The following is a 27,741-nucleotide window of genomic DNA, read 5'->3' as shown; positions in this document are numbered from 1 at the left end:
GCTTGGTCTCACACGGTGTCCACTGTCATAATGATATAATTATTACAGCATGCCTTCAAGATGGTAATGAAATACTGCTGTCTCGAAAGGAGCTCCTTGAGTTTTTAAGCTCACGGTAATGATTGATATTAAAAAACAGCAAGTAGGCTACAAGTGGTGATGTAAGGAGTCCTTTTTCTCATGAGTGCTTATGTACGGGACTGAAACTGAGTCTACAGTTACCTTCACGATTCAGTTCCATAACTCCATATTGCAGTCCATTTATCAAGAATAAATGCCAAGCTGATTGTCGACGAAGTATGATTATCCTCTGCTAATGTATGACTGTAGCTAGAACTTACATTCGATTGATTCGCAGCTTACATCGGTCACGTGTGTGATGTGACATTTCTGTGCTTATTTTTGTTGTTATAATTATGTACTGAGATGCAGTCAGCAATTTCTGCCAAATTCCTCCTCTCTAGCTTTTTATGATGACGCTAAATGCTTGTAGTCCGTAATGCCGAGGTTGTTGAATGATTAAAAGGTTATGTCTGGGGGCGATCCTACCCCCATCACACTCATTTCGTTGCTCTAATTTTCTGACCCAGTTTTGGTGTAATTATGGCAGAACGTGCAATATCCAAGTATAGTGCATTCGATGACGAATTGACGGATATTGTCATCCGTATTAGTTGAATCGTATCCGAGGATTCTTGGCTAATGGTGAAGCTTAAAGTTGGCAATTTACTGACATCATTATATCATCAGGCAAACGTAACCTGTTGACATGAGAATTTAAATGTTGATTCAGGGTTTTTCATGCCTCAGCACCCCTCGGGCATTTCTGGGTGTTCGGGTTGTTTGTCCATCGGTCCGCAATGGCCCTTACCCGTTTATCCCAAATATTATTGTTATGATTTAAGAGGGAAAGGGAGAAAACAGTATATTCCGTCTGTGTTGGGTATCCGAAATACTTTGCCCGGGTGTTCAACACACTGTGTGAATGCGCAGAATTGATTTTGGGCAAAATATAAGGGTTTATGATCAAAGATCAATAGTCACCATAAACTTTGCCCAGACATGACGATTGTCATATCCCAACCTTCAGCTGTTCAGCTAGAAAATATTCAATGGTAAGATTAGGTGGGAATGATCAAGATTTTGAGGAAATCATTTGCATAAACATTTATTATCGTGATAGAAGGTCAAAGGGCAATGTCCAATTCACTGTACTTTGGCTTTAAAAGGTTTTGTGAATAGATTAACAAAAACATATCTACATGGAATGACAGAATTGATAGGACACAGGTAAAAACTGACATTACCCTATGTATACAATGTCCCACAGTGTGAGAAACACTGTGTGAAAACAGTGTGAACACAGTATGAACGCATTGTGAACTGCAGTGTGAAATCTCTTCACACTGTTAAATTCGAGCAGTGTGAACACAATGTGAGTGATCAATGCACAGTGTGAAACAAAGCATTAATATGTGAACGCTGTGAAAACCACACCACAGTTCACAGACTCGACTATGTGAACACACTGTGGGACGCTGTGTTCTTTCCGGTAGGGTAAAGAGCCGTTTACTAAGCTTGGAAAGTCCAGTTTGACTGTTAATAACTTGGTGCAAAAGACAAATTTGTTTTTATTCTTCTTTCGGAACGTTCTTCAGAACTCTTACTTCAGATCACATAAGAGCAGGTTGTGGTTCATGGACGCTCATAACTAAAGCAAGACAGCACTACACCCTAAGTGCTCGAATAAAGGCATATCAGTAGTAGTGATGGTGGTAAGTGTAGCATAGTAATAACAATATCATGCTATACTGCTATCGGACCATAGCTGCAGCTATTAATTATCTTGATAATTATATACTGACAACTACAGCCCCGACGACAACAGTGAAATAAATACTAATGTCTCTCAGATTCAACATACTAAAATGAAAACTGTTACGTGTTAATGTGCTCTCGTAAAGTTTCAATCTCGCCCTTTTGTTCAGTTCTGCAGATGTACAACAGGAAAAACAAATCTATGTGGCTGAAACTGGCCATAGTACCAAAAAACCTTTATGAAATTGAAATACAAAAATTTACTTTCATAATTATTGTGCAATTACAATATATGTGTGTTCACATCTGTACGCCGTCGAATCTTTCGCGGCTTTACTGGTCAATTGTACATCAAGCGTGATTACGGTTTCATGCAAGAATAGAAAGGTTAAAGCCACTATTTATCGTATGCAGATAGAAAAATACAGCTTTAGTTCTTCAAAATAGTTCTAAAATGGGATTCAGGATAGAAACAACCAACGTAAAAATGTTAATCAGCATAACCAATATTGTATACAATGTGTGAACAATAGTTTTATCAAAAGCGTTTCTAGAATAAGCCGTCTATATTATAGTTATGGTTTTAAATTGAGAAAATTAGTGATATCCCCCTATATTTGTGAGTTCATTGCCATATCTTTATATGGTTTGTTTTGTGGTACAACTTGACTATCCATATACTACTCATCAAATGTGATAATTCGAACATTTTTTTAATCACTGCTCCCAGTGGTAAACAGTGGCTTTAGCAACCACGAAGATAGTAGCTAAAAACCTACAGAAAAAGGTTACAGCTTTATCTGCATGATTGCAGAAATGTCAGGGGATTTCCTTTGTTTGATTTCAACGCAAACCTCCTGCACTGGTATTATGATTAGCGCACTGGGAAGAAAACGAATTATTCATTATTTATAATTATACAGCTTTGAGTTTTCTTCATAAATCCCGTCTTTATTTTCTTCCTTAAAAAGGAAAGTTGTGGATAATGGAAGTCCCCACTTTTGAAGAGAATTAATGTCACTCCGAGATGAGAGAACTACGGAATACCAACTTGGTATTGTTGCAGTATATACATGAAGCTATGATATGAGAGGCGAGAACTAAAGAATGCCAACTTGGCAGTCAATGTGATGTAATGCATGGTTTCAGATAAGTCTTTTCAGTAACAGGTATACAGGTTCTATACAGCGGTGCCAAAACGCGTACCGGAAATTTCCATTTTGTCCATTATAGACGAAAACCAATTTCAGGGGAGGAAGTTGTTAGGGGGATAGATAGGACGGCGAATATTGAGTGTAGCTCTGGTTATTCGGTCAATAGGCAAGGACATGATAGGTAATGATGATATGATGAGTAATGAGATTTGTTGATTGTCGTCATTTTTTGAGAGCGATCGAGGTAGGTAGCAAGGACAATCAGAAACACCAGTTAAGCAATGCACGTAGCGAGCACAGCCACATAAGAGGACGCCGCATCGCAGCCAATGGCAGCGTGATGGCCTTCTGTACATGACATTGCAATGGATTTGGGGTCCCGTTTAACGTGGGCTGCGGTTATAAAATGAAATAATGATGATAGCAAGATATACGTAAGATATAAATTTGTTGCCATTTCATCTGACTTTTCTGTGATCGACATTGGATTTTACTGTCGTCGAAGAATGGCAATACTCTTGATTAGAGTCGATCATTATTTATTTGCTAGTATCTCTAGTGAGTTATTCCTTCAATACACTTCAACTTTCTCTTTCCCCTTTTCAGTTTAAAAAGTCAGCTGGAATCTAACACGTTTTAGTGATTATGGGAAATTAAATAATGCGTTGTGGTAACTGGCTAATACTAGATGTACTCTTACATTGTTGAATTGTGGGAAATCGAGCTTGTATGTCGAATAGTCTGTTCTTCAAGCATGAGAAAGGAAGGTTTTTTTTATTATTATTGAACGTGTATTTGAGGGACGCCCACCACTAAGCTAACACGGAAATAATCTAATTCTGATCCATTTTTCTTTAAATTACTCGCGTCACGCTTTCGTTTTCATTATGGTGTTTGCAATACCTTCTTTCCCCATGGCGGTGTACAGTATTGGGAAAATGAATAAAATACATTTGTTGTGGCTGTCTTTTCAGTGTGTGCATTCTATAGGGAGTCGGCAATTTGTGAGCGCGCAACGCACGGACATCGCAGTTTGACACGAACAGCGAATGCATAGTGCGCAAGTAGGGTGCACACGCACGCCGCTTCTAATGACTTTCCCCTCTCTCTCTGTCCCTCGTTCGCATTACGCTGAGTCCGCCACTGGTGAACCCTACCGTCCATTTCCAACACTCGTCATTAGTCGACAAGCAGCTGGCTTGCGAAGGAAGTCGATCGTCAAGCCAGTCCCACACACAGACACACAGGCGCTTTATACGCGGATATACGGTTTTGGGGGGCGCTTGAACTTGGATATATATCATTTCTCTTAGGAATACTCTTTTTTTCGGCGACTGTGCGTTACGACAGTGGATTATGATCACATTTCCTGCTGTTTAAGGTAAGCTGTTTGTTTGAACTTCACCAAATGTAACGCGTAGAGCAGACTTTGGCGCATAATACCATGATAGAGCTAGAAGAATACAAGTATTCACTATTCTGAGTTTGGACTCATATTAAGGACACTCTTTTAATGTCAATATGCATGAAGATGCTTTCTGTCGTCATGTTCGTACTTTAGTAGTTCATGCTTCGTGCTTTTCTCCCAACGTCAGCGGAGTAATCATCGGTAGAAATCACACCGGTGGTGACAGAAGGTCGTAGCGACTTCCGAGAGAGGAAATGAAAAAATAGACTGTCCTCACTTTGCTTTGCAGACACCTACGCTGTATTTCCATTCCATGGCAGCTTGAAGGCCTATACTTTTATATACGCAAGCTAATAAGACACACTTACTACGTTGATAGAAATACATGTAATAGCTTGAATCGCGTAGTAGTAGTCAAATGATAACTGTCACCGACATCAAATTACTTGACGAAAATCAAAACATTGGCCTCTAGGAAAGTCTTACATGGGGCGTATCGGAGCAGGGAGGTGGGACCACCTCTCTGATAGATCGGAGTAACCAAGTTTTGTTGAGTGACGTGACACTACACAACCAATGAGATTGTGACGTTTATACCTACTCTAGTAGTAGGGCTGTTTGTAGCAGAGGTAATAACGATAGTAGTCACCACTGGTAGTATGGCAGTATTAGCAATGATTGTGGTGACAGCGCCATCCAAAGCAGCCTCCCTAGCAAATCATACATTCATTTATCTCCCGAAGTAAGAGAAAACATATAGCCCTATAGTATGTAGGCCTATACATATAATATCATACTTATTTATCTAATCATCTACCACTCCGCAATATATATAGGGCCTACACATAGTTATGTCCACATCTATATGTTCGTAGGAATACCCACTACAACTGAAGTCCATCACCATAATTGCGTGAGTATCGCCGACTCATAACCGTGGCCAATGATTTTTGACAGGTGATGACATATCGCAGTGTGCGTAGGCAATGTAACTGTTGTGCGACATGATGGAGTCGTAAGCTGATGCAAAGAAGGATACATTGTTTTTAGGGACAAACGTAATAAGCGTTCGTCATATTATTAACGATATATAATCACGCCTATGAGTCAGGTTGGTTGGGTTTTTTTGTCTCTCGTCGAAGGCCGAACTAAAAAGAGGTGATTTGTGGACGGACGAGTGGTTTATTCGCGTGCTTTCATTGCTCGGCAGGTAGCGTCCTTTTTAGAAACGCTTTCCCCCCTCACTTTCCTCTCTCCTCCGCCAACCGTTCCGTCTCGGGAATTCATGAATGTATGATGAATGGCTCCTGATTATGGGAAAACTGCTTTTGTCTCGCGTTCGCAATCTCACGAAAATCCCCGGCACGCCTCCGGGGTCCCCCCATCGTCCCCGTTAATGCTCGCAGAGAGGACGACCGTGAGCGCCATGGGACGCCGAACAAAGACCATCTCCTGCAAAGTTAATGGCTCCCGAAATTAATACGAGTAGCTTTGTCATTAACGTGTGTGTAGGCTTCGTGAACCACTCTCAACGACGGAGGACATCACCAGCGTGAAGTTAACCGTACTTGAAGCGGAGGGTTCTAACATAGGTTTCGGCCCAGTTATAGCTGCTGATTGAGGGGCATCCCCCCCCCCTCCCACTCTCTACCTTCCAACCCGCCCTTGCCCTTGTCTCGCACACTTCCACACGAGAGTCATACGAATGAAATGGTTTCTTGTTTATTTATTGGTCGGGCGCGCGTGACCGCTGTAAATTACCTTTGCCGCGTGCCGAGGAACGGGCTGAGCGGTAAGACGTCCGCCAGGCCAGGAGATGGGAGCATTTGGGTCGCGTGGAGGTTGTTGGTACATTGGTGGTTGGCTCTAAATCAACAGAAGGGTGGGAGATATGACAGGAAAGTTATGTCAAACTCTCGAATGATGCCTAAAAATGGTTGTTATTGGACAATTTTTGATGCATGATTCCGACGTCACACTGTCACATTCAACGCAGTTTCCGTAATAGTTATACATGCAGATTGGAGAGAATCACCCATCTACCCCCTTATTCACGTTTTCTTGAGTTGTAATTGACTCAGTATTGAATAATCGATTTCTTTCAAAAGAATGATAATGATCGGAGCGAAAGCAGAGCTTTCCTCCATGCACGCTCATTCACACACAGCAACAAAGACTCGTACGAGTGTGCGTATCATGTGTTTGTGTATGAATATTGTATATACAATGTGGGCTCTACAAGTTTCGTCGAACCAACAGATGATAAAGACATAGATTAGTTCGCCCAGTGTATAAGCGAATCTTGACGATACTCTACCCAATCACAAAGACGCCGTGATGTTTCGCGTTACTTATTCTTTCAATCCGAAGGCGCAGTGGTGTTTCGCGTAACTTTTCCTTCAAATACTTCAACGCACAGGTTATTGTCATTTATACACTCAGTGAAGTCTACTGCTTCGATTCAATTCACTGGCTCCCTCGACTCTGTATATAGCCAGGCTAGTATAGCCATGGAACTATTAGTAGCTCCATGGTATAGCTATGGTCCCCAAAATAACCTGCAACACCCACCCATTTTCATTCTGCTGCCTTTCGTGTGTAAGGAAGATGTCACACTGACCCCCCTCGGTCAGTCAGGAAATCCAATAGACGTGGAGAGAAGTGACTGTTTATTACACCAATTTCCCGTCCAGTCGCCCGGCGATGGGGATGGCTCAGGAAGTTTTCGAAACTCTCTTTTTGGACAATCAGCGTGGTCCTATGGGAACAAGCTGTGTTTACAAGTGCACAGCGTTCTGCGTCCATTGTGGGCGCACGATATGTATTAAACGCTGCGTGGAGGGAGTTCTCCACCAAGATTTGAAGTCGATTCATAAGGTTAAGATCAACATAGAATTATATGGTATGCTGTTTATATCTTCAAAGGTATTCTAACATCCAAATGAAAATTAAGATTGTGGAGACTTTTACGTGCAGCCATTAATTTACGAAATGAAAGACAAGACAACCAGGGACTTTTTCTGTAACTTTCGGTAACGGTTTGAAGTGGATTTTGAAAACGTACAATTAAATTCAGTTGGTCTTTCATTCCATCCAACAAAAGGTAATACAAATACTATGTATATTTTTGATAATGCATAGATATTATTAGCATTTGTCGGGGGGGTCCACTGCTAGAACGCCAGTTGCTTGATCTGTTGATCCCATCAGCACAACCAGTCATGTCATAGTTTACAAGCACAAGCCCTTATCCAAAGTGTTGTCGGTCATGAAGGAGTATGTGCTAAAGGATCTCTTTCAGGATATTTGAATGTATGAGCATGCAGACTCCGACAAGGGTTTTTTGCTTGCAAACTAGTCATGTCATGCTGCAGAGCATATTCTTATTATCATAATGGTAAGAAGGTATAATTTATTATCATACGTATACTCCGCTTGACTTCGCACAGGTGATCGCCATTACTCTGAATAGATTCAATCGCTACAGATGATGTCGAGCATCGCTAAAGCCGAGTTTGTATACTGGTCCGGGGAAAAGGAAATAGGCGCGCCATTTACAATGTATGAGAATCTGATGTATAGAGTATGCACGCCTCTATTGCTATAAGAACCCACGCCTTGTTATGAGCACTTGTGCTGTGCAGTAATTACTGCCACACAGTATCAATTGTTAATTAGCAATTAATATGACGCTCTCAATAAACGTAACGAGACTTCCTCAATATATCCTGAGCTTTGTCACTAGCTGAATATGGAAAGAGAGCAATAGAGATATACAGACAGAGTGGCCGAAAGAGAGAGGGGGAGAAATGAGGAAAGAGAAATTATGCGCATAATATGGGAATAAGAGGGCGGGGTTATAAATATTTGTATTATAATAATACTTTCCATATTGCTCTGCGTTATCCGAATGTGCAGAGGATGCATTGATGTTCGCCAACAAGAGACTTCTTATAGATGCAATGCTGTAACTCTTTCGACCACTCTGCTACGATCGTTTGGATTGTGATTTTGTTTTCATGATCACGTGCCCGCTGTAAAGGAAGCACCAGGCAAAGAAGGTATAAAATTGCTTTGCCGAGGGGCACAATCTCTAGGCCTACTACCAGGGGACTCGAACTCGGGGCCTCATGATCTGCTTATGATTGAAAGTTCGTCTTCTTACCCACTGAGAATTTGAGAGTTTCTGAACGAGGAAGTGAAAAGAAAAAGTTGTGCGCATTGTGTGTCTCGAAGCACGAAAGAGAAAGATAAATTATTTCAAGCGAAAACCAGGCAGAGCAGCGTTTGACGCACATCAGAAGTTTCTGAAAGTATGCTTAAAGAGGACATCCAACTCCAAAAGAAAGAAAAAAATATTCCCTACAGAATGATACAAAAATGGGGAAAAATAACATAAGAAATAAGGAAGTTATGACATTTTGAAAATTTACATTTTTTAAGCATTTTTGACCATTCCTTATAAATATTCAAATGAGCGGGTTGATGATGCCATACCCTCACAATTTTTTCATACATGTATGTTATATGTTAAATTTGGACAAATTGTTACAATAGCTGATACAGGGAATAGCATGTTCCCGTACCAAGATATATCAGAGTTGATTCAATTCAATTCAGTTCAATTCAATTTTTATTTCCAATAACACATTTTTGTTGATACAAGTTTCAGGAGAAAAAAAAAATCAATCTATTATACAACAATATATCTTACCTCTGTAAGACATATAGAATAATCCTATCTCAGTAACAGGTCAATTGAATATTGACTCTTTTTTTGGGGAAAAATGGTTTCTTTTGGTCTCTTTACATCTTTCTACTAGATGTGTTTTCAAATTGTGAGTTGTTATAAAGTTCCTTAGAGACAAGCATATGGAATTGTAAAATATATTAAAACCAAAACTTTCAACCGGATTGTCCGATTTTCCCCAAGCTTTCAGTGAGTGTTTCACTCATCCTTCTTGGTTTTGCTTCATCCACTTACAAGTGTGTGTTCTCGGGAAATCCCCCCTTTAAGGTTATCGCTCTCCGTCCGTCTGTTCTCGTTGAGTCACCTGAGGTTAGCCCTGACGAGCAGCACTCGTACACTGAACAAGCAGCACTCGTACGCGCGCCACGATGAGCACCCACTGACCAACCAAATCAAACACACCGAGGAAGTAGAATATGAGTCAGAAATTGAACAATATTGACACAGTTGTAGCGACATATTTCTAGTGAAAGGGCCAGATACGTCTCGGAGAATCCCCTCTGAACTTGTGATCTAATATTGACCAAGTTGCCTTACGCTACCATCGCCCTCGATCTCTCCCTCCTCCCCACCCCCCCCTCCACTTCCTCTCTCGATCGCAGCTCATTAAGCATCGTTTTGAATTCATTGACGGCGAAACAATGGAAGGACCACTCCATTTGATGACGGGGAATGTCGCGTAAACGGATTGACACAATCCATCATTATGATAGGGCCACGAGCCACGGTCAGATCGCTGGTCTAGAATGCAGAAAACACGTAATTACGTCCCATTGTGTCTGAGTGATGATCGATCTGAAGTCAATTCAAACCGTTTGCACCCAGTCATCAAGATTAGAGGGGGGGGGGGGGTACGACTAGAGGGGTTAATCAACACTTTAAAACTGTATTCCAGTGAACCTACTTATTTGTCACTCTAAAATGCTAGTATTTCTTCGAAATCATGACTGATTCCTTTGTGACATGAAGATGCAGTGGTATCATTTTGAATATAAAACTATACATTTATTTGTTAGAAATAAGTTGAATATACTTACTACTTTCAACGTATTATTTTATTCAGAAATGAAAAAACTGTTTAGGTAATTAATTCAACAGCTGTCACTCAAGCACCTCGTCCAAATTCGCTGTATATGGCTGCCTGAGTTATGCAATTTCATATCCGTTGAAGGAAAATATAGTGCCAGGATGCAGTGTGTATCTAGCTGCTGCGGTTGGGTGAAAGGTCGTTACCGGTCGAAAGCCCGGATGTAATCAAATAGGTTAACACTTTTTAAGGATCTCGAAGGACAGTATCAATGTCTATCCACGGCGCAGAAGATTTGCTCACTGGATGCTATCTAATCAACCTATTCGTGTGGTAATGTTTTTATCGAGAGTGAAACGAAGGTTGTTTATGTTGTAAACAAATGTTACTGTGATGATTGGTAGTATATAAGGTTACGGGTTAAGTTCTGTACCCTGGCACGACGAACTGCCTTGAAAAAAAATAATCTTCTTGTCATTACTTGGACACCGAATACGGAATAGAGAGTGCTGTGTAGATCATCTGACGGTACACGTTAGTTTTAGTTCAATCTCAAAGGAGATGATTAAATGTAACATTGGATGCTGTAGGTGCGCTCTTTTAAAGACCATATAACATTACAGTAATAATCATCATATAAATCATCGGATAACGGAGCATCAAAACGGTGAGATAAAAAACACAGAAGAAGGGCAACGTTTCTCATTAGTCCATACACCAAAGGGGGTTTTAGAGTGCGTCAATAAACGTATTGTCTTATATTCTTCTCACGAAGTTTCACTAATTCATTTTGTATTTATAGAGATACAGTCATTCCACTTGAAGTCAAAGGAAAAATGCATTGTCACCTCTCTTTCAATATCAATGCTAAAACACTTAGTGTCACCACCTTTATATCGCTGTATAATTGATGTCTATCATTGTCGCCTTAACGGGTGTGTGATGCACACATGTGCACAAAATGATAAGGAAATGCGTTGACTAAAATTCTACCCGCCTGCATTGGATTGTTGTTTGTTTGTTTGTTTGTTTGTTTGTTTAGCTGTTTATGTGTGTGTTGGTTTGTTTGTGAGTCTCTCTGCTTTTTAAGATAAGGTACTGAAAAGGTAAATTTGCTTTGTACTTGTGTGGCCGAAACTGAGCATCGCAGCTCTTTCCAAAGTATAACCTGCTGCTTAAAGAACAATCACAGTACAGTGCAACACTTTTCTTTTTTGCAGGCATCATAGTTCAATTGAGTACCGCTAACACTGTTTTCATAATGATTATCATAGCTACCATTATTGTTACTTTAATGATGATGATTATTATCATTATTGCACTTGTTGTTATATTGATTATGATGATTATTATCATTACACAGGTAGTTATTTTGATTATGCTGATGATTATTATCTTTGCACTTGTTGTTATCATTTACTAATATTGAAGAGGTTAATGGTAGGGGGAACAGGAGGAGGAAGGGGGCATTACCTGAAATGAGGGAGGAACTTTGTGATCTTGCACGCAAAGAAGTTTTATAACTTTGACATGAGAACATAAAACGAGAGCATTGTTGACCTTACCATGTTCCGTCATGCCATATCCTTTAAGCAATGACAGTATATATTTCATAATTCATTGCAATAATAATAGCTGTTTAACCCTCTCTGTGCTAGAGATTTGAGATAGTGTGTACACAGCTATGGGATTTTCTGTTCCAAACGGCAATCAATGCACACGAAATGACGAGGAAACTGTGGTAAACTAGGCTTTTTATTGTCAGTCGACGGATGGTCAGTTGGTGCACTGTTCTTAAACGCAGCTAATTACTGTCACACTTTAATAACAACTGGACAACTCGAGTGAAATAAATGCGGTGTGTCTTCTTTGATTTACAAGGCAACGACCCCGTCTCGAATTCAGACCTTCGGAGACTATCTGTCCGTTTCCTACAGTTAATGGAGGAAATTTGGAGTAATATATTCAGGAAAGCATCTCATTTCTCGTGCGCGATTTGGAAGTAAGTCTAATTATAGAGCGCCCTTCAATAAGATATATTTTGTTCACTCCACAAATAAATCACTCTTGCACAGCGTAGAATGTATGTATGTGTGTGTGTGTGTGTGTGTGTGTGTGATGACGCTGTGGTTAAAGGGATGGGCATGGTGTATTTTTGGTTGAGATGGCGTTTCAGGTTTTAACTTTCTGCGAGATTATAGAAACCACTTTCAATGCTAAGAGGAATTCAAAATTAATTTGATGAAAATCGGTAGTGAAATGGCTGAGATATCCAAAACAAGTAAAACAAAGTGATCCTAATAAAAGATGGGCCTACCTTTCATTAGGACCACTTTGTCTTGCTTCGTACAAGCATACCTCACCCATTTCAAAACCGATTTTCATCACATAGACTTTTAATTCCTCATATGATTGAATGCTTTTTAATATTTCGTATAAATTAATGGTTTCAAATTATCTCGCAAAACTAAAGAGAAACCTGAACCTCCATCTCAATCAAAGCTACAACATCCCTCATAAAAATAAACTGATTTGAACGTAAACATCATGGCGGGTATACAGTTTTCCATGATAGTCCTATTAATAGCGAAATAAGTTCGTAAGGATGGTTGATAAATATAGGTAAAGAGTTCTCTAAACAAATCCAATTACCTATATAGTCCTATTAATTGTGCTCAGTTTGCATATTCCGCACAGAGCACGGATACACACGACGTAGTAAACGAGGTTAAACCTTTCTTTACCATAGATTTTGGACAGACGGTGAGTGTGTTCAACAATGCAGAGGATTTCTGTGCCAAGCAGCACTCAAAACACACTCGGGTTATGGAGACAAAAAAAAAAGACCTCAATGAATTCCATCTGAATGCACATTTAAAGGAAAGTACAGCATTGTGGTTGTATTATTTAAACCCTGGATGCTTTCGAGTCACTCTGATTCCTCATTAGAATTATCATATAAATATAGCAATTTTGTTTCCGTGAAATTATGGGTCGAAATTCTGGACCAGTTAAAAGATAGTCGGAAAGAAAAAGATTTAAAATTTGACTAGTAAAACGATGCATGCTTAACAAAAATCGAATGAAATCACACAACACTTCTTGAACAGTCAAAATGAAAATGCAAGTAAGTGAACCGATGGCGACACCGCCCCGCCACTTTTCCACTAATCGTGTCCAAACTATGACGAAAATCAAATGTTCTGTTATTAACGTGTAAAACACAATATTTGCCCTGGCCGCAATTTCAAAATAATGATCAATCATAAATTAAACGGGATGGAAATGATGGAAACCCGGATTCAGTGAGTGAAAGCACCGCAAAGATGAAATCAATCATTAAAGTTTTTATTTTTTCTTTAAATATTGGTCGGAGCTATTGGTGAACTGATATTCGTAAGTCCTTTCACTTTGTTTGTAATGATACAATTTATTCTCGTTACGTTTCCATGTTTACCTGTTCTTCTTCGTACGAGTAGGCGTTTACACAAGGAACATAATAAAGCCAGTAGTTTTCATTCGTGTTTAGTGTGTAGTTTTCGAGGAAACTGGAGTCAACAAGAGGCTACGGTGTTTTCCCTACGTATTAACCTCCCACGTATGTTAACAGTTTATTCAGGGAATACATATCCATCTATTTCATTTTCATTTTCAAATTGTATTTATTTCCTTGAAATACAATCCGAGGAAGCCTCTTGCGTCAGGTCAACATTGTATAAAGTCTGTGGATTGTGTAGAAAATGAAAGTTTTCTTTGTAGCTTACGAATACATTATCTTCTTATCCAGTAACGTTACATGCTCCTTATTAGGAAAAGGAGTATCCAACTTAAAAGCCCATTGGTCACGTGACCCTTGAGGTGAAAGTAATGCTTTCGTTTCGTCTCTCTGCTGCCATGTTTAGATTAACTTTGAAAACACTGAGTAAAATCGAACAGACTCTGATAGTGAAAGGTTCATCATCATCATCATCATCATCAGATATGAAATAAGCAAGTTATGAAAATGGGCAGTTGAATGTGTTTTTATGAAAGTACAGGACATTTGCAACCGTTCCATAGAAACATGCGACCTTTCCGAATTCTCTAACTTTACAATCATAGTATTCACTACGTTTGATTTTGATGTAACTTATGATAATGTAATAGCTGATATCTCCGCACGATATTATTGTTGGACGTATATTTCGACAGCCACCTTTCTCCGCAAACCACATGCCAGAGTTAGAAAGGGGTGTAGCATCTCGGCGAAAGTGTCCCCCACCTACCATTGCAGTTAGCTTCTTCTGATCCCTCCACCTTTGGAGACCAAAATACTTTTGTGCAGTTCATCTATTAAACTCGAACATCATATCATCTAAGGCATCTTCAAGTCCCCCCCCCCCCCTCCTGTCAGTTGGCTCTTGTCCTAAGGTATCTTCTCTCCCCTCCCCCCTCCCACCACCCCTTCCCTACCCCCTCCTATCGCTTTCACCCACTCCTTTCCCTCTCGTCCTCCCCCTCCGTACATTCCTTTACTTCCGGGATTTCCCTCACTCAGCGATCCTTGTCTAACGCGGAAGGTGTTGATCATTGTAGAGCCACAGATACTTGCAGACCTGCGCAGGCTCCGGTTAACAAGCCCGCTCTGACTCGGTTTAATTAAAGGTTTCGCTAAATTTAGGGAGGATCTATTTCCATCGCGAGCCGATGGTGTATCATCGCTGATGAGTAGGCCGTGTTGTGATTCAGAAAAGGTAGGATCTATACGAGCGAAGATACGAGTGCCTTAAGTTGGCGGGATTTACTTGTTTTTGCTGTGGCTTCCAAACAAGTGCATCTATGGAACCAACCTTTTAACCGTCCAGAGGGCAGGGTTCTTCTCGTGAGCTTCTCGCACGTTGCTTCAGGTGCAGAAAATTCGATTCCTCATTAGTCTTGTCCAGGGTGTGAGATAGTATTATGTGTCTGTGCATTATGTTTCTGTATATGCACTTGGGAAAAATCAAAAAGCTATCCAAATTGTTCGTACTTGGACCAGGTTCCAGCTCTTGTAAAATCAAAAACAAACACCAGTTTCGAAACCGTTGCGGTCGTGCTATTCGATTCCTCACGAAAATAGAGGTCTGCAAAGACCAACACTGAAACCCGTCTGGCTTCGTCTGCTACACAAGTCATATTTCATAGTTTCGCCAAGGTCGAATGAGGAAAAATAGAAAAAGCATATCTGTACTTTTATCCAAAAAGGGAACGAATGTATGATACATAAAATACAAGGCGTGGCTTCCAATATGCATTCCAGGAAATATACAGTATACGTGCTCTCCTAAACATGACGACTGTGAGTTTTTATGGACATGAAATCCAATTAGCGTAATGTAATGAGACGCTCATTTGTCTTCCTCTAGCTTGTATCCTGCCTTTCGCTATCAATATCGTTTATGTCGATGTTTAATTCCTGTCCATGCATGGACTGAAATTGTGGGCACTCTTCACATTGGAACTCTTCCTTCATTTAGGGGCTGATTTTGTATAGCTTCCCTTCCAAAAGCCCGTGATAGGGGGTCACAATCGTGACCCACTGCCATCCCTAAAACGGATATCTCCAGGAATCTGGAACAAGCATATAAGTATGTGTATGATTGACTGCCGGGGGAGGGGGGGGGGGGGGATCGTATTATATCGTTCGCGAAATAACATCGTTACTGACGACAACCGGACCACTGATTAGTCACGTTGCACTTCATGTTAAAGGTTTTCCCTCTTTCTTGTTTGTGTTTTTTCTGCAGATACTTACAGGGGATCGCTGAAGACGGCTGTTGCCTGTGTTCGAGCTCTCAAGGGGCAGCGGGACTCCACGCTACCTAGCCGGCGGAGGGTGTTCACGCAACTACTGTTGTAGCAGACCACAGGATCTTTACTCTTCCTTCTTACCAAGATGCGGGAGGTGTTTCCGGTCAGGATGCCCCACAGGACCGGGTACTCGAGGACTGTCTTCCTCGCGGTTTTTGCTCTCAGCTTGTTCATTCTACCCACAGTTAATGCACAGAGTAAGAACAATTTTCCACATTGATTTTCACTATTTTCATTTCGAAGACATTGTTAATGCAGCTATTTCAGTATTGTAGAGTAGCCCATGTAGGCCTATAGGCCTATTTTGATTGTATATTGAAGGATCATTTGGTAACATTAAGTTGTCATATCGCTCCGTTAAATCATTACTACACCTCAGCCTCGGAACACACATTATACGAGGAAGTGGAATTCGAGCAAATATTGTTTGCTCAGGGGAAATTGTCCTGTTGGTACTGGTAGATTTGTCGCAAAGGGTTAATTACCCGGATATGAGCTGATCGTATGTACGACTAGTTTCATACTGTCCAGGTGAGAAAACATGCTCCCCTTAGGCTAAATTAGACTTTTACACACCACCATGTAGGCCTATATTTTGATCGTTTATTGAAGGGTCATTACTTGGTAACATTAAGTTTTCGTATCGCGCTGTTAACTCCATATACACCTCAGCTCCGGAACAACATATTCATGAGGAAGTGGAATTCGAGGAAATATTATTTGTCAGTGGAAATTGTCCTGGTAGCAGATGTGTCGCGAAGGGTTGATTACCCGGACATGAGCTGATCGCATACGATCAGCTACTAGTTTTACTTAGTCTAGGTGAGAAAACATGCATCCCGCGGGCTAAATCAGACCTTTACACGCCACCATACACGTACGTCCGCTCAAATTAGAGTTCGAATTTCGGAACGAAGTTTCACAGAACGATGAAACACGTAACTTGCCACCGTGGCGTTAATGGGATTTGATCCAAAGATTGGTTCTTTGCCATCGGGCTCGCCCGGTCTCAATCACGCTTTCGATGTGAACAGCAGTAGAGGACAATCTCGTACGTTTTTACTCATCTCATTTTTTTTTCTGTGTCAGTGGTTTTTCGGCGAGTTTGCACTGCGATCTCTACCATACATTCATTTACAACTATCGATTTCCCCAGTGTTTTTATTTCATAATAAAATTATGTTCACTATCTTCGTCAAAGTTTGATCTGATAAAGGAAAATGAAAATACAATGCAGGATTTCATTTTAATCATTTGTATGCTACACCAGGCATCTTTGTACGAATTCACGTCAATGAGTTATAACGGCGATATATTCCATTCAATGGAATTCAATCCAAATTATTACCATATTTCTCAAAGAGCTTACAAATTCTTTGACATTGGAAAACGAATTAGAATAAAAATGTAAACAACCACGTGTTTAGATTGCACATTACAAACTAAAGTAGGCCCTACATTGTACGTAATGAACACAAAAATGTTTCTAGTCAATATTGTGGTACGAAGGTATCTCAAAGAAGATATGGGACAAAGAAGCAACAGAAATATGATTGTGCCTACAATAACGTGCCTACAATAAAGTGTAATATAGATACTTCATAATGATCATTATACCTTCTCCTCCAGGAGGGAGAAGAGTCTAAAAAATGACAAAAGAACAGACAAACAATCAATCAAACAAACAATGATCAGTATAGTGCACCACACTCTCATTTGCAACCAGGATTTGAAAGTTTAATTGGAAGAGGGATTTATGTCTCTCGAGTATGGTTTCATGCCAACTTTCTAAACCCAGTGTACAGGACAAACTCGCAAAAAATTAGTTGTAACCCACCTGTTATCTGTATATAGACCATTAGGGCCTATGGGTATATAGTTTCCTCCAACTATTGCTACATCGGCTCTGTGAATGCAAAATTATAAGACGAACACATGAGTGTAGTGTCAAGAAAATATTTCATGAAATTACGAATATTTAAAGTTTTTTGCTGAATCAGTGTGAGTTCTTTGTTGAATAGGAATGCTACCTCAAGTCGTGATGTGGTCAGAGAATTCTATACAATCTATTTTGTTATTTCAAACATCCCCTCTGCATTCTGAATTTAAGGAAGTATGTCAGCTGCTCTTTCAGTATGTTGGAAATATGAAAATATTTCATCTCTCTTTCTCTCTTTCTCTCTCTCTCTCTCTCTCTCTCTCTCTCTATATATATATATATATATATATATACTAATACTTATTTTTGTATGTATATTGGATACATTTCGCTTTCGTACTGTAAATAAGATTAAAAGGCATTATTTACATACATTTATATATTCATATGTTGATGTATTGATATATTTATAGATTATTGTAACATACTTACTCGATCTTATAAATATAAAAAGGGCGTCAATGGACGAGGGGCAGTGAATCAATCGTACGTCATAGATTCTATGGGACGAGGCCTGTCCCGAAAACCCAGCCATGTTGCAAGCTAGTTAACCGCCATAGAGACTGTTCAGTCGTGTTACCTGTGAGGTCACATTGACACTCGTACTTCCGGCGGATGTCAAACCTTTTTATTTCCACTTTGCTGACGTGTCCTTGAACTGTGTTCAGTGAGTTTTGCTGCGCTTTAAAGTGACACTGAGACCCTCTACTGTCGTGAATATCCAACCTGACGTTTAACTGTGACCTTTTGCGACAAATCTCCTTGCGGAACTCGAACTAGTTCCTAATCCTGCTTTGTTTAGTTTCCTGTGTGAATCCTTGCATCTTTAAGGGATGGTACCGTATTGGTGAAGATGAGAATTGGGCTTTTAACTTTTTGCGAGATACCAAGAAAACACTTATGATATAGTACAGAGCATACCATTCTACGAGGTATTCAAAATTTATTAAATGATGAAAATCGGGTTTGGAATGACTGAAACATCCGAAAACAAAGTAAAACAAAGCGATCGTAATAAAGTGTGGGTCCCACACTTTGTTAGAATCGCTCTTTTTCGGATATCTCTGCCATTTCAAAACCAATTTTCATCAAATAAACATTAAATTCCTCATAGAATTACATGCTCTTTCATATTTCATGAAAGGTTTCTCATTATCTCACCAAAAAATGTTAGAAACCTGAAATTAGGTCTCAACCAAAACTTTAATCCACCCCCCTGCTTATGTAAGCTTGAACAAAAACATAGAAAGCTTTTAAAACATGTAAGTATACGTAACGCGTTCGTGATTACATGCACGTATAACAGTTCTGCAGTCTGGTGCGCTGTTTATTCAACTAAACTTAGAATCCTGTCCAACTCCGTGGACTGCTTTGCAGAGCTACCAAGTCTCACGCATTCTGAGTGAGACTCAAGCATTTAGGGGCCATCTCACGATCTCACGATCTCACGAATGGCACCCATTTTTCTCACGCATTAGGCAAAGTCTGCAACTTGGGCCTATAATAATGGGCATAGCCCAAAGGATTTAAGTGATAGTTGCAATTGAAGGTATATTTCCCTTTTGTCTTTCAAAATAAGTAAAAATAGTCTCATAAGTATGCACCAGATCGCACCATAAGAGCTAAACATTGAAAAAGCTCCCTACTTTGGGAGGGGTAAAAGAACCCTCCCACCCTCGCTCGCGCGCACATTCGCGCGCCGAGATGCCTAGTCAAGAAAATCTCACTCATAAAAAAATTTTGAACTTGGCATCCCTGGCTCTGCCATAATCAATACATGGAGCTAGCTCCATGATCAGTGCTTACATCATGCACGTCAACGCAACGTTGTTAAAGAGATGGTACAGTTTCTGTTTAGATGGGGCTTGAGCTTTCCAACTTTTTTTGATGATTTTTTTAAAGGCAATGAGAAACTTCTTCCGAAATATTATGGAAGAACATAATAAGGATTCTAAGAGAAATTGAAAGTTTATTTGATGAAAATTGGTTTTGAAATGGCTGAACTATCCAAAACAAAGCGATCGTAATTACAAGTGGGACCCACCGGGTCCTGTTATCAGGATCGCTTTGTTTTACTTTTATGTTTATATATCTCGGCCATTGCAAAACAGATTTTCATCAAGTAAACTGTCTCGCTATCATTGACGTGGCCTTTGGTTGTTTACCAGCCACAGGGATATACATTTCAAGGATTTTAGTAACACAAGTTTCTACATAATACGGGCAACGTGCAGGCCTACTTTCATTTTCGTCTTCAAAAGCTTTGACTTCATATTAAACAACGGGATGTTAATATGGCTTTCTTAGACAGGAACGAGGAAGTTGCAAGAAGGAGGAAAAAACTGATAGCTAGATTTTTTTTTTCTCAAGGTATATTGCCTGAGAGCATGTGGTTCATCCAACAACGCAGCGTTACCAAAAATTGCACATTATTTTTTGAAGCGACAACGCATTGTATATCTATCAATAAAAGGTGCATTGCAGCATGGGGATAAGTTTGTGTTAAAAGAAAATGAGAAGACTCGTTTTTCATCTACCAAAGATGACTCGCTGGCTGAAAACTGGCTTAAATTACTTATCTTTATTTTGATTACACACTTTTATTACCATTAGGATGAAGACAGATATATACCCCTCAAAAGTCAAATCATTAAGTATTAGGCCCGTCTTGTTTGTTAGACAATCTTTACTGGTGGGGGTATAATGGGTGGGGTTGACTTATGCGTGTTCATGCGTATTTTGTTGTTGTTTTACTAAGGGAATTCGGTAATAAATTGAGTTGAGTTAGACTTGACTGAGTCTATTACCACTCTCTTCATCATTTTGATAAATCAAATACACAGAGTGTAAACAGATTTTTCAACGATACAAGTAAGTACCCTACATTATAATTCATCCTATATGCTACTGCTCACTGTGCAGTTTGTGTTAGAATGGTTGTGTATGGTGGACGAACGTTATATGAACAGCAAAGAGTGGGTAGCTCATATATCCTGAAAAAAAGAGGACTGTAAAGTCAGACATAAATAACGCGTATGAAGAGAATAATAGGAAAAAGAAAACAAAAGGGAAGAAGCGGAAGATGGATGTAAAAAACAGTAACCGGAAAGTTGCTGGTTGTTTATCACAGATTGCATGGATAGTGTGACCTCTATGAAAACTATCCGCCTGCTAGCTCCGCGCGTGAGCGCCGAAAAGGTGGCGCAGATAATCTCAAGCATCACTCAACCTTGAACTGGGGGGATGATGGCTCACGGGCCGTCATGCATGCAAATAGTAAAAGAACGCCTGACTGGGAGGACAAGATGGGAAGCCGGATCGACGAAAGACACATCCTTTGATTTGAGTTTCAGAGCTTTATCCTTCTTTCCCACCCCCCCCTTTTTTTAAAAGGATGGGGTGGGGGTAGGTTGTTCTCCTTTTTACGAGAGGATATAGTACACACGGGACAGAATATTGTGTTGATGGGGTACGGGGAGCTTGTCACAGTACAGAAAGAAGGAGAAAAGATGACCCCTTCATTTGCTGAGTCATCTAGGATGATCAACGGCGCATCATGAAGTCCATGAGGGACACGACACACTCATTTTCGGACCCATTAATCCCCATCTATTACTTACTTCATTCATACGTGCCTAGTCGGAATTTTCCATTTCCTTGTAGGGGTATCAGTTATAGTATTACTATCAAGTGCCTTGATTTAAAAAGAAAAAAAAAGTTGGACAGACTTCGTGGACTGGTTTCGGGATGTTTGTTCTGAATCCTCTGTTTTATATTTAGCTGTAAAAAGGGAAAATGGTTTTATAGAATTTTTCGTAAAAGGATGGACGTGGTTATCACTTGAAAGGGTCACTTGTTCGGGGATACATTCCAAGAGACTAATGAAAGGTACAAATGAGATACGTGAAAGTTCGACCGAAAGAAAAAGTACATTGTGTCAAAGTAATACCAAAAATTGTACTCTAAGTGTGTCAATTCAAGTATCGTCTTTGATAGAATACATCCTTGAATGTCATGTTTTGGTGACACAATAGTGTCGCCACTTGCGGATAACCTTATTTAGTAGTTCACAGTTACGGAAACAAGACTCCATAGATGTTTTTAAACTCTTCTTCTAAAGTGGTTTGTAGGTTGTAGATTTTTTTTCCCTCGAGAGGACCGCCCATTATCAAGTATGTTTTTTTTATTTCATTTCTTTCTTCATTTCCATTTTCATCAATTCATATAAGTGTGCAAAGCATATCATGCTAAGAAAGCAAAAACACCCCCCCCCCAAAAAAAAAAAATTATAATCACTCAATAGATTGCGAAGCAAAGAAATCTAGTTTTTAATGTCTAGCTGCATCTTGTTTGTTTGTTTGTTTGTTTGTTATTTCACTTTTGCACCTATATGTACACTCCATATCAATTAGCAACATAAAGTAGACCGCAGTGTATACTTCTCATTTGCAATGAAGATTGCGACGGCCGAGAGTTGCATGTAGTGAATATACTGCCAAGTCTCTTTCTCGCTCAGTTTATGGGAAGAATGGCGTGCTGTGTATCAGTGATGAAGGTCTGGCGCGCCAGATTTTGTCGACAGAATCCTAATTTTTGAGCTTGGAAATCTTTAAATATATCATTATTCTTCATGATTTTCAACTAGATAGCATATATCGATTATGCACGTATTCTCATCGTGTCTAGATCGCGTTTTTTTTTCTTTCGATATGCCCTTGCCTTGAAGTTCTATCTAAACTTACTTATGCTCATAGATTGACATTGTGATGACGTTGTATTGAAATCTATATAGGCCCTACAATGAAAAATGATCAATTCACTTTATATACGTAAAATCGCTATACACTTGCTAATAATGTTTTCATCGGTGAATTGATGCGTAGTTAGGGTGTTAAGCGCAAACGACCAAGCTCAGGAAGTGACTGGAGTCCATCTTGACCCGGTCTAGGTTCGGGGAGAAAATAATGTAACAGTTGCAGGACTGACTTCATTTCGGACGAGCGAGGAGGACGGCCTGGATTAGACATTATTGAGAAGCAAGGACCAATCGATCTAATTGCCAAATGACCAAGCTCCGACCAGGGAGGTGAGACACCTCCCTGCTCCGACTGACCTCACTCCGGGCAGATATTTAGATTGATGATTTCCTTAATTCGTCGGGTGAGGTGTGACGTGAGTCTGACGTCTGTTGTATGGATTGTTGTTTTATTTTTGGAAGGTTTAAAAGATTTGACAGCAAAAACAACATGAACAACAAGGCAAAATATTATAAAGAAAAAAAAAAACTTATCAAGTAAACAGTCCATAAGGAGATAACTTTACTACGCGACAGCAAAGCTGATAATGGATATCTACCGAACGGATGACATATTTGTACATCATGGTATAGACTTACTGGCGGAGCACAGAAGACATTGGATATTCCATCAGGAGAAAATACTGGCGTGATATTGGGGGAGCGAGGTTATTTGTCCCGACGTGGCATTGATCCACTCGAAACCTACTCGAAACAAAGCTTTTCAAATCATGAAGGTTCGAACTTTTAAACAACTGTCAAAGTAGGCATAGTTATCGGTCATATGGTTATTGTTGGCGTTCGTTTGGTATTTCCTTACACAATGTTGTTATTCCGTAAGAGAACATAATATTGTGCACATAGGTACCTGTACTTGGTGCATACATATGATATATCCCGTTATCACATCGCCATGTTTATCCAAGCGATGGCTTAGGTATAATGCTGCTAATTTATATCAAGATAATTATCAAAGGTGATGTGGACTGGTACTTCCGTGAAACATTACCTGATAATGTATTCACCAGCCTTGTAATCAGCCAGTACAGTAGTTCCTTAAGAGATTTGAATTGTAGTAATGACATCATGTTTAATATTAACAATTTATACTTCAGTATGTCTTTTAATTCTCTTCTTTGGTCTTCCTTTCCCTTCCCAGCGGCAGAAGAGCTCAGTTCCATATGTCAAGGAGCTCAAGACTGCGGGGCCTGCATTTCAGTCAACCCAAACTGTGCTTGGTGTACGACAGACGTAAGTGAATACTTTTTGGTCTGATATTTTTTCTCTCTCTGTAATATTGTACTCTGGTGCTTTCTGTATATTTCTGGTACTATTTCCCCTTCTTCTTCCGGAATGGATATAGCTAGTTATCAGCCTTGTACACGGTTTGATAGCGGGATAGGTCACACAACAGCTCTCACTTTCTGCCAGCATGCAAATTCTAGATTTTGTTAAATCATGCGATCAACATACACTATTTTCTGCCATCAGTTCGACTAATTTCTTGTTGTTCTCTCCTGCTCTTCCTATTCCTATGTAAAAGTCATTTGTTATCGTATAACCGTCTTTGTTATCTTTTTTTTGGGGGGGGGGGGTGCAGTGGATGGGAAGAGAAGTGGGATAGAGAATGTGTTATTGTGAGTATGTTGATGTTGGATTTATTTTACGTGACCACTGCTTAGCCAACAAAACTGGTTGAGCAGTGCCAACACTGAAAAGGCTACCCTGGATAAAAGGAAACAAAGAAAACAAGAAAGAAAGTATTATTATTATTATTATTATTATTATTATCATAAGCAACAGCAGCAGCAGTATTATCATGTTATAGGAAAATTATGCGTATGGCTTGGTGCCACGCTGTTGTATTTCTCCACATTATGTACATGTACCACACGAAATTGATAGAGGAATGTGCGCCATCGCGCTCGGCGAAGGCGGCAACATTATCCGGGGGGACGTCACACTTGACATTTTCAACGTCTGAATGGCCGTGATCGTGGTGGAAATACGAATGGGAAGACCAAAAAAAAAAAAAAAAAAAAAAATCTTCGGATGTGCAACGAGATCCTACACGGGGGACGATAGTGAACAGAATGCTCGTGACTATTATATTCCTAGGCCTAAAACAGTGCATAATGGAAAGAGGAGTCGCAGCGTTGGATTGAGCGCGGTCGCTGAACCCAACGGCAACCTGCGCATATCATGCCTATAACTACCACTGGCTATACTCTATCGCGTTAGATGGGAGTGAATTCTTGACTAACTTCTTGACTTACTTCAGCAGTGACGCAGAGATGGTTAAAAAAAAAAAAAACATATTAAACGTATGCTGTGGATATGATAGCACCATCCCACCCGACATGTAGGATGTGCAGTATGTTGTACAATATTTGTATTTACAAGAACGGCGAAGGGAAGAGAGTGTACTGTAAATGACAGTGACACCGCATTCTCGTTACACACCGCTTCCGCCATACCACCCGTGTGAATTACCAGCTACATCCGACAGCGTTACCAAGCCAAAACTGAAACAGTCCGTCATAACAGCAAGCATAAACAAAAGAATAGGTACTCAAACAGATTTGAATAATTGCATTTATATGTATTTATACACCCCCCCCCCCCCACACACACACACACACATGCACACACACAAATGAGCAATTAGAGGTTCACGTCGAAACAACAGTCAGACTCACTGGCTGTGACATTTGTTGAAATAATTCATTGTCTCGCGCCACGTTCCAAGAACTGCGTTGCTGTCGTTACTGAGATGTGCAACATTCGCTTTTGTGCTGGTTGCTTGTTGCTTTGGATCTGAAATAAACACGCGTATTCTGAGGCGATTTTGTGATTTATTTCAGATCCAAAGTCGGTCAGTCGGGGGACGGAAAGTCGTATACAATTTCTTCCTTTCATCCCTCATGTACCCAAACTATCATTCCTATACAAGTTTGCCAGCTCTTCCGCGTACTCAGCTTCTAATGTATTCTCGCTAACATCCGGAATGGGATATCGTATCGCTGTCAAAGCGATGATACAACCTCCAGCGTCATCACGGATATTTCCTGTCGGTGTTTTGATAGCTTTTAGCACACGGAAATGCTATTGAATGAATATCCCATGTAGCTGTAGTTAACAGCGGGAAGTGACAACCTGTCGTTTTGTTTACACGTCAGGTGTCATATCACGCCATGATTGGACGTTCACTTGCGATTGCTATACATAGAGCTCATGCGTAGGATCAGTGGCTGGGGATGATGTTATTGATCTCCGTTGCGTTGACTTGTTAAACTACCTCACCTCTCATGCAAATGAATGCGAGGGGTAATCTTACGATAGATACCCATCTTCCCTTGAGTCCATCTTACAACACTTATCCTCCTTGTTAGTCTACAAACGACTTGCTGGGGACCTGGCGTGCTTCAAGGAATGGTACAGCTTCGGTTGAGACGGGGATTGAGGTTTCCAACATTTTTCGATGATGACTTTGTGAGATAATGAGAAACGTCTTATGGAATATGAAAGAGCATGTAATTCTAAGTGGAATTCACAGTTTATTTAACCAAAACCGGCTCTGAACTGGCTGAGATATTCGAAACAAAGCGCTCCTACTAAAAGGTGGGGCCCAGCTTTTATTAGGAGCGCTTTGTTTTACTTGGTTTTGAATATCTCAGCCTTTTCATTACCGATTTTCATCAAATATACTTTGAATTTCTCTTAGAATTGTATGGTGTGTGTTTTTTTTCTAAAGTGGTTTCTAAGCATCTTGCAAAAATTTAAAAACTGATTTTTCACCTCAATCAACACTATACCATCCCTTAACCGTCACCAGTTCACACGTATCCCAGTTTTTTTTTTGAAGGCCAATCTCTATCCAGTCAGACACCATACCATGTGATATAATTATGTTGTTCTAGGTGGGTTAAGAGTATCGCGAGAAGATGACATATTTTGTTGATCAGCTATGCTGAAGATTTCACGAACGGAAATAAACTCAGCTGGGTTATTTTTTGTACCCTTCAGCGGCGAGATGGAGAGAAAAGGAAGAAAAAAAAGCGGGCGATTTATATCCTTAATGCACTTCGTATTGCTTCTCAAAAGCCTGGTATATCCATTCGTCCAGCGCTCGATGTTTCCATGGCAACGGATGACGCTAGGGACATTTTTCAATCATGAATAGACGCCCATTTCTGCCTCTCCCTCCCCTTCTCCGTCTCTCCCTCTCTCTCCCTCTCAGAAAAGCAGAAGTTCTGGAGAAGTCAGATGAAGAGGCGGTGTGAGAGGATACGTGGGATGTTCAATGCCCAAAGGCTGTTGAAAGGGGGGAAATCCATATCCACAGATTGGTTTCCAGGGGGTGGATTGATCGTAATGGAGTACACTGGCGAGAAACAGGTGGCCCGTCTTAACGGCAATATCCTCTTCCCATGGTCGAGAGGCATCGTTTGCCGATTGGATTTGGCGCCAACTTCACACCCTTCTCTCAAAAGGAGTGAAGGGAAAGAGGGCATATTTATAGAGATGAGAGTTAATGTAAATGTTTCACAACTTCAGTCTTTTGATTTGTCTTTAATTCATAGAGCTGAAATCGCAGTAGCAATTAACCTTTATATGTTGGTCATCGTCTTCCATTCAAACGTCATTTTGTTCGACACTTGGACATTCATCAAAGGTTGCATGCCATCATAGGACAAGCCGTTCAATATTTGAATGCGATGGCTAGATACGAACGGAGGAGGCATCTGCTCCTCCGTGATGATGAATAATGCAAAATAACACTAAATAACACTAAAACACCAACTTTTTACCGCGGTAGAAGAATCTTTGCCTAATGTAGCAGGGGGAATAATAAAGAAAATTCAGCATATTTTCCCTTTTCGAGCAAAAAAAAAAAAAAATCATTTGATTTACCTACGAACTTTAGAAATTCATAACTTCTGAATCGATCGTCCGAATTTTCTCAAAATTTCAGTGATGTGTTCTAATATTGCTGCTTTCACTCAATCCACATTTACTAG

General features: G+C 40.1%; 1 protein-coding gene across 1 annotated transcript in view; it reads left to right on the top strand.

Moving 5' to 3' along the window:
- Nucleotides 1-4,095: 4,095 nt before the first annotated feature.
- LOC139712389 (integrin beta-1-B-like) overlaps nt 4,096-27,741 on the top strand; it is a gene marked incomplete at its 3' end in the record, with an annotated part of 52,845 nt that continues 29,199 nt past the window's right edge. The window contains exons 1-3 of the mRNA XM_071624215.1: nt 4,096-4,353; nt 15,923-16,183; nt 23,880-23,971. Of these exons, the coding sequence (XP_071480316.1) occupies nt 16,072-16,183; nt 23,880-23,971 (204 nt within the window). The remainder of the gene's footprint in view (nt 4,354-15,922; nt 16,184-23,879; nt 23,972-27,741) is intronic.

The sequence above is a fragment of the Diadema antillarum genome, unplaced genomic scaffold (assembly GCF_040938485.1).
Source record: "Diadema antillarum isolate AM-2024a unplaced genomic scaffold, OU_Dant_1.0 seq00001797_RagTag, whole genome shotgun sequence".
Lineage (NCBI taxonomy): Eukaryota > Metazoa > Echinodermata > Echinoidea > Diadematoida > Diadematidae > Diadema > Diadema antillarum.
This window is presented reverse-complemented; position numbering and strand designations above follow the sequence as displayed.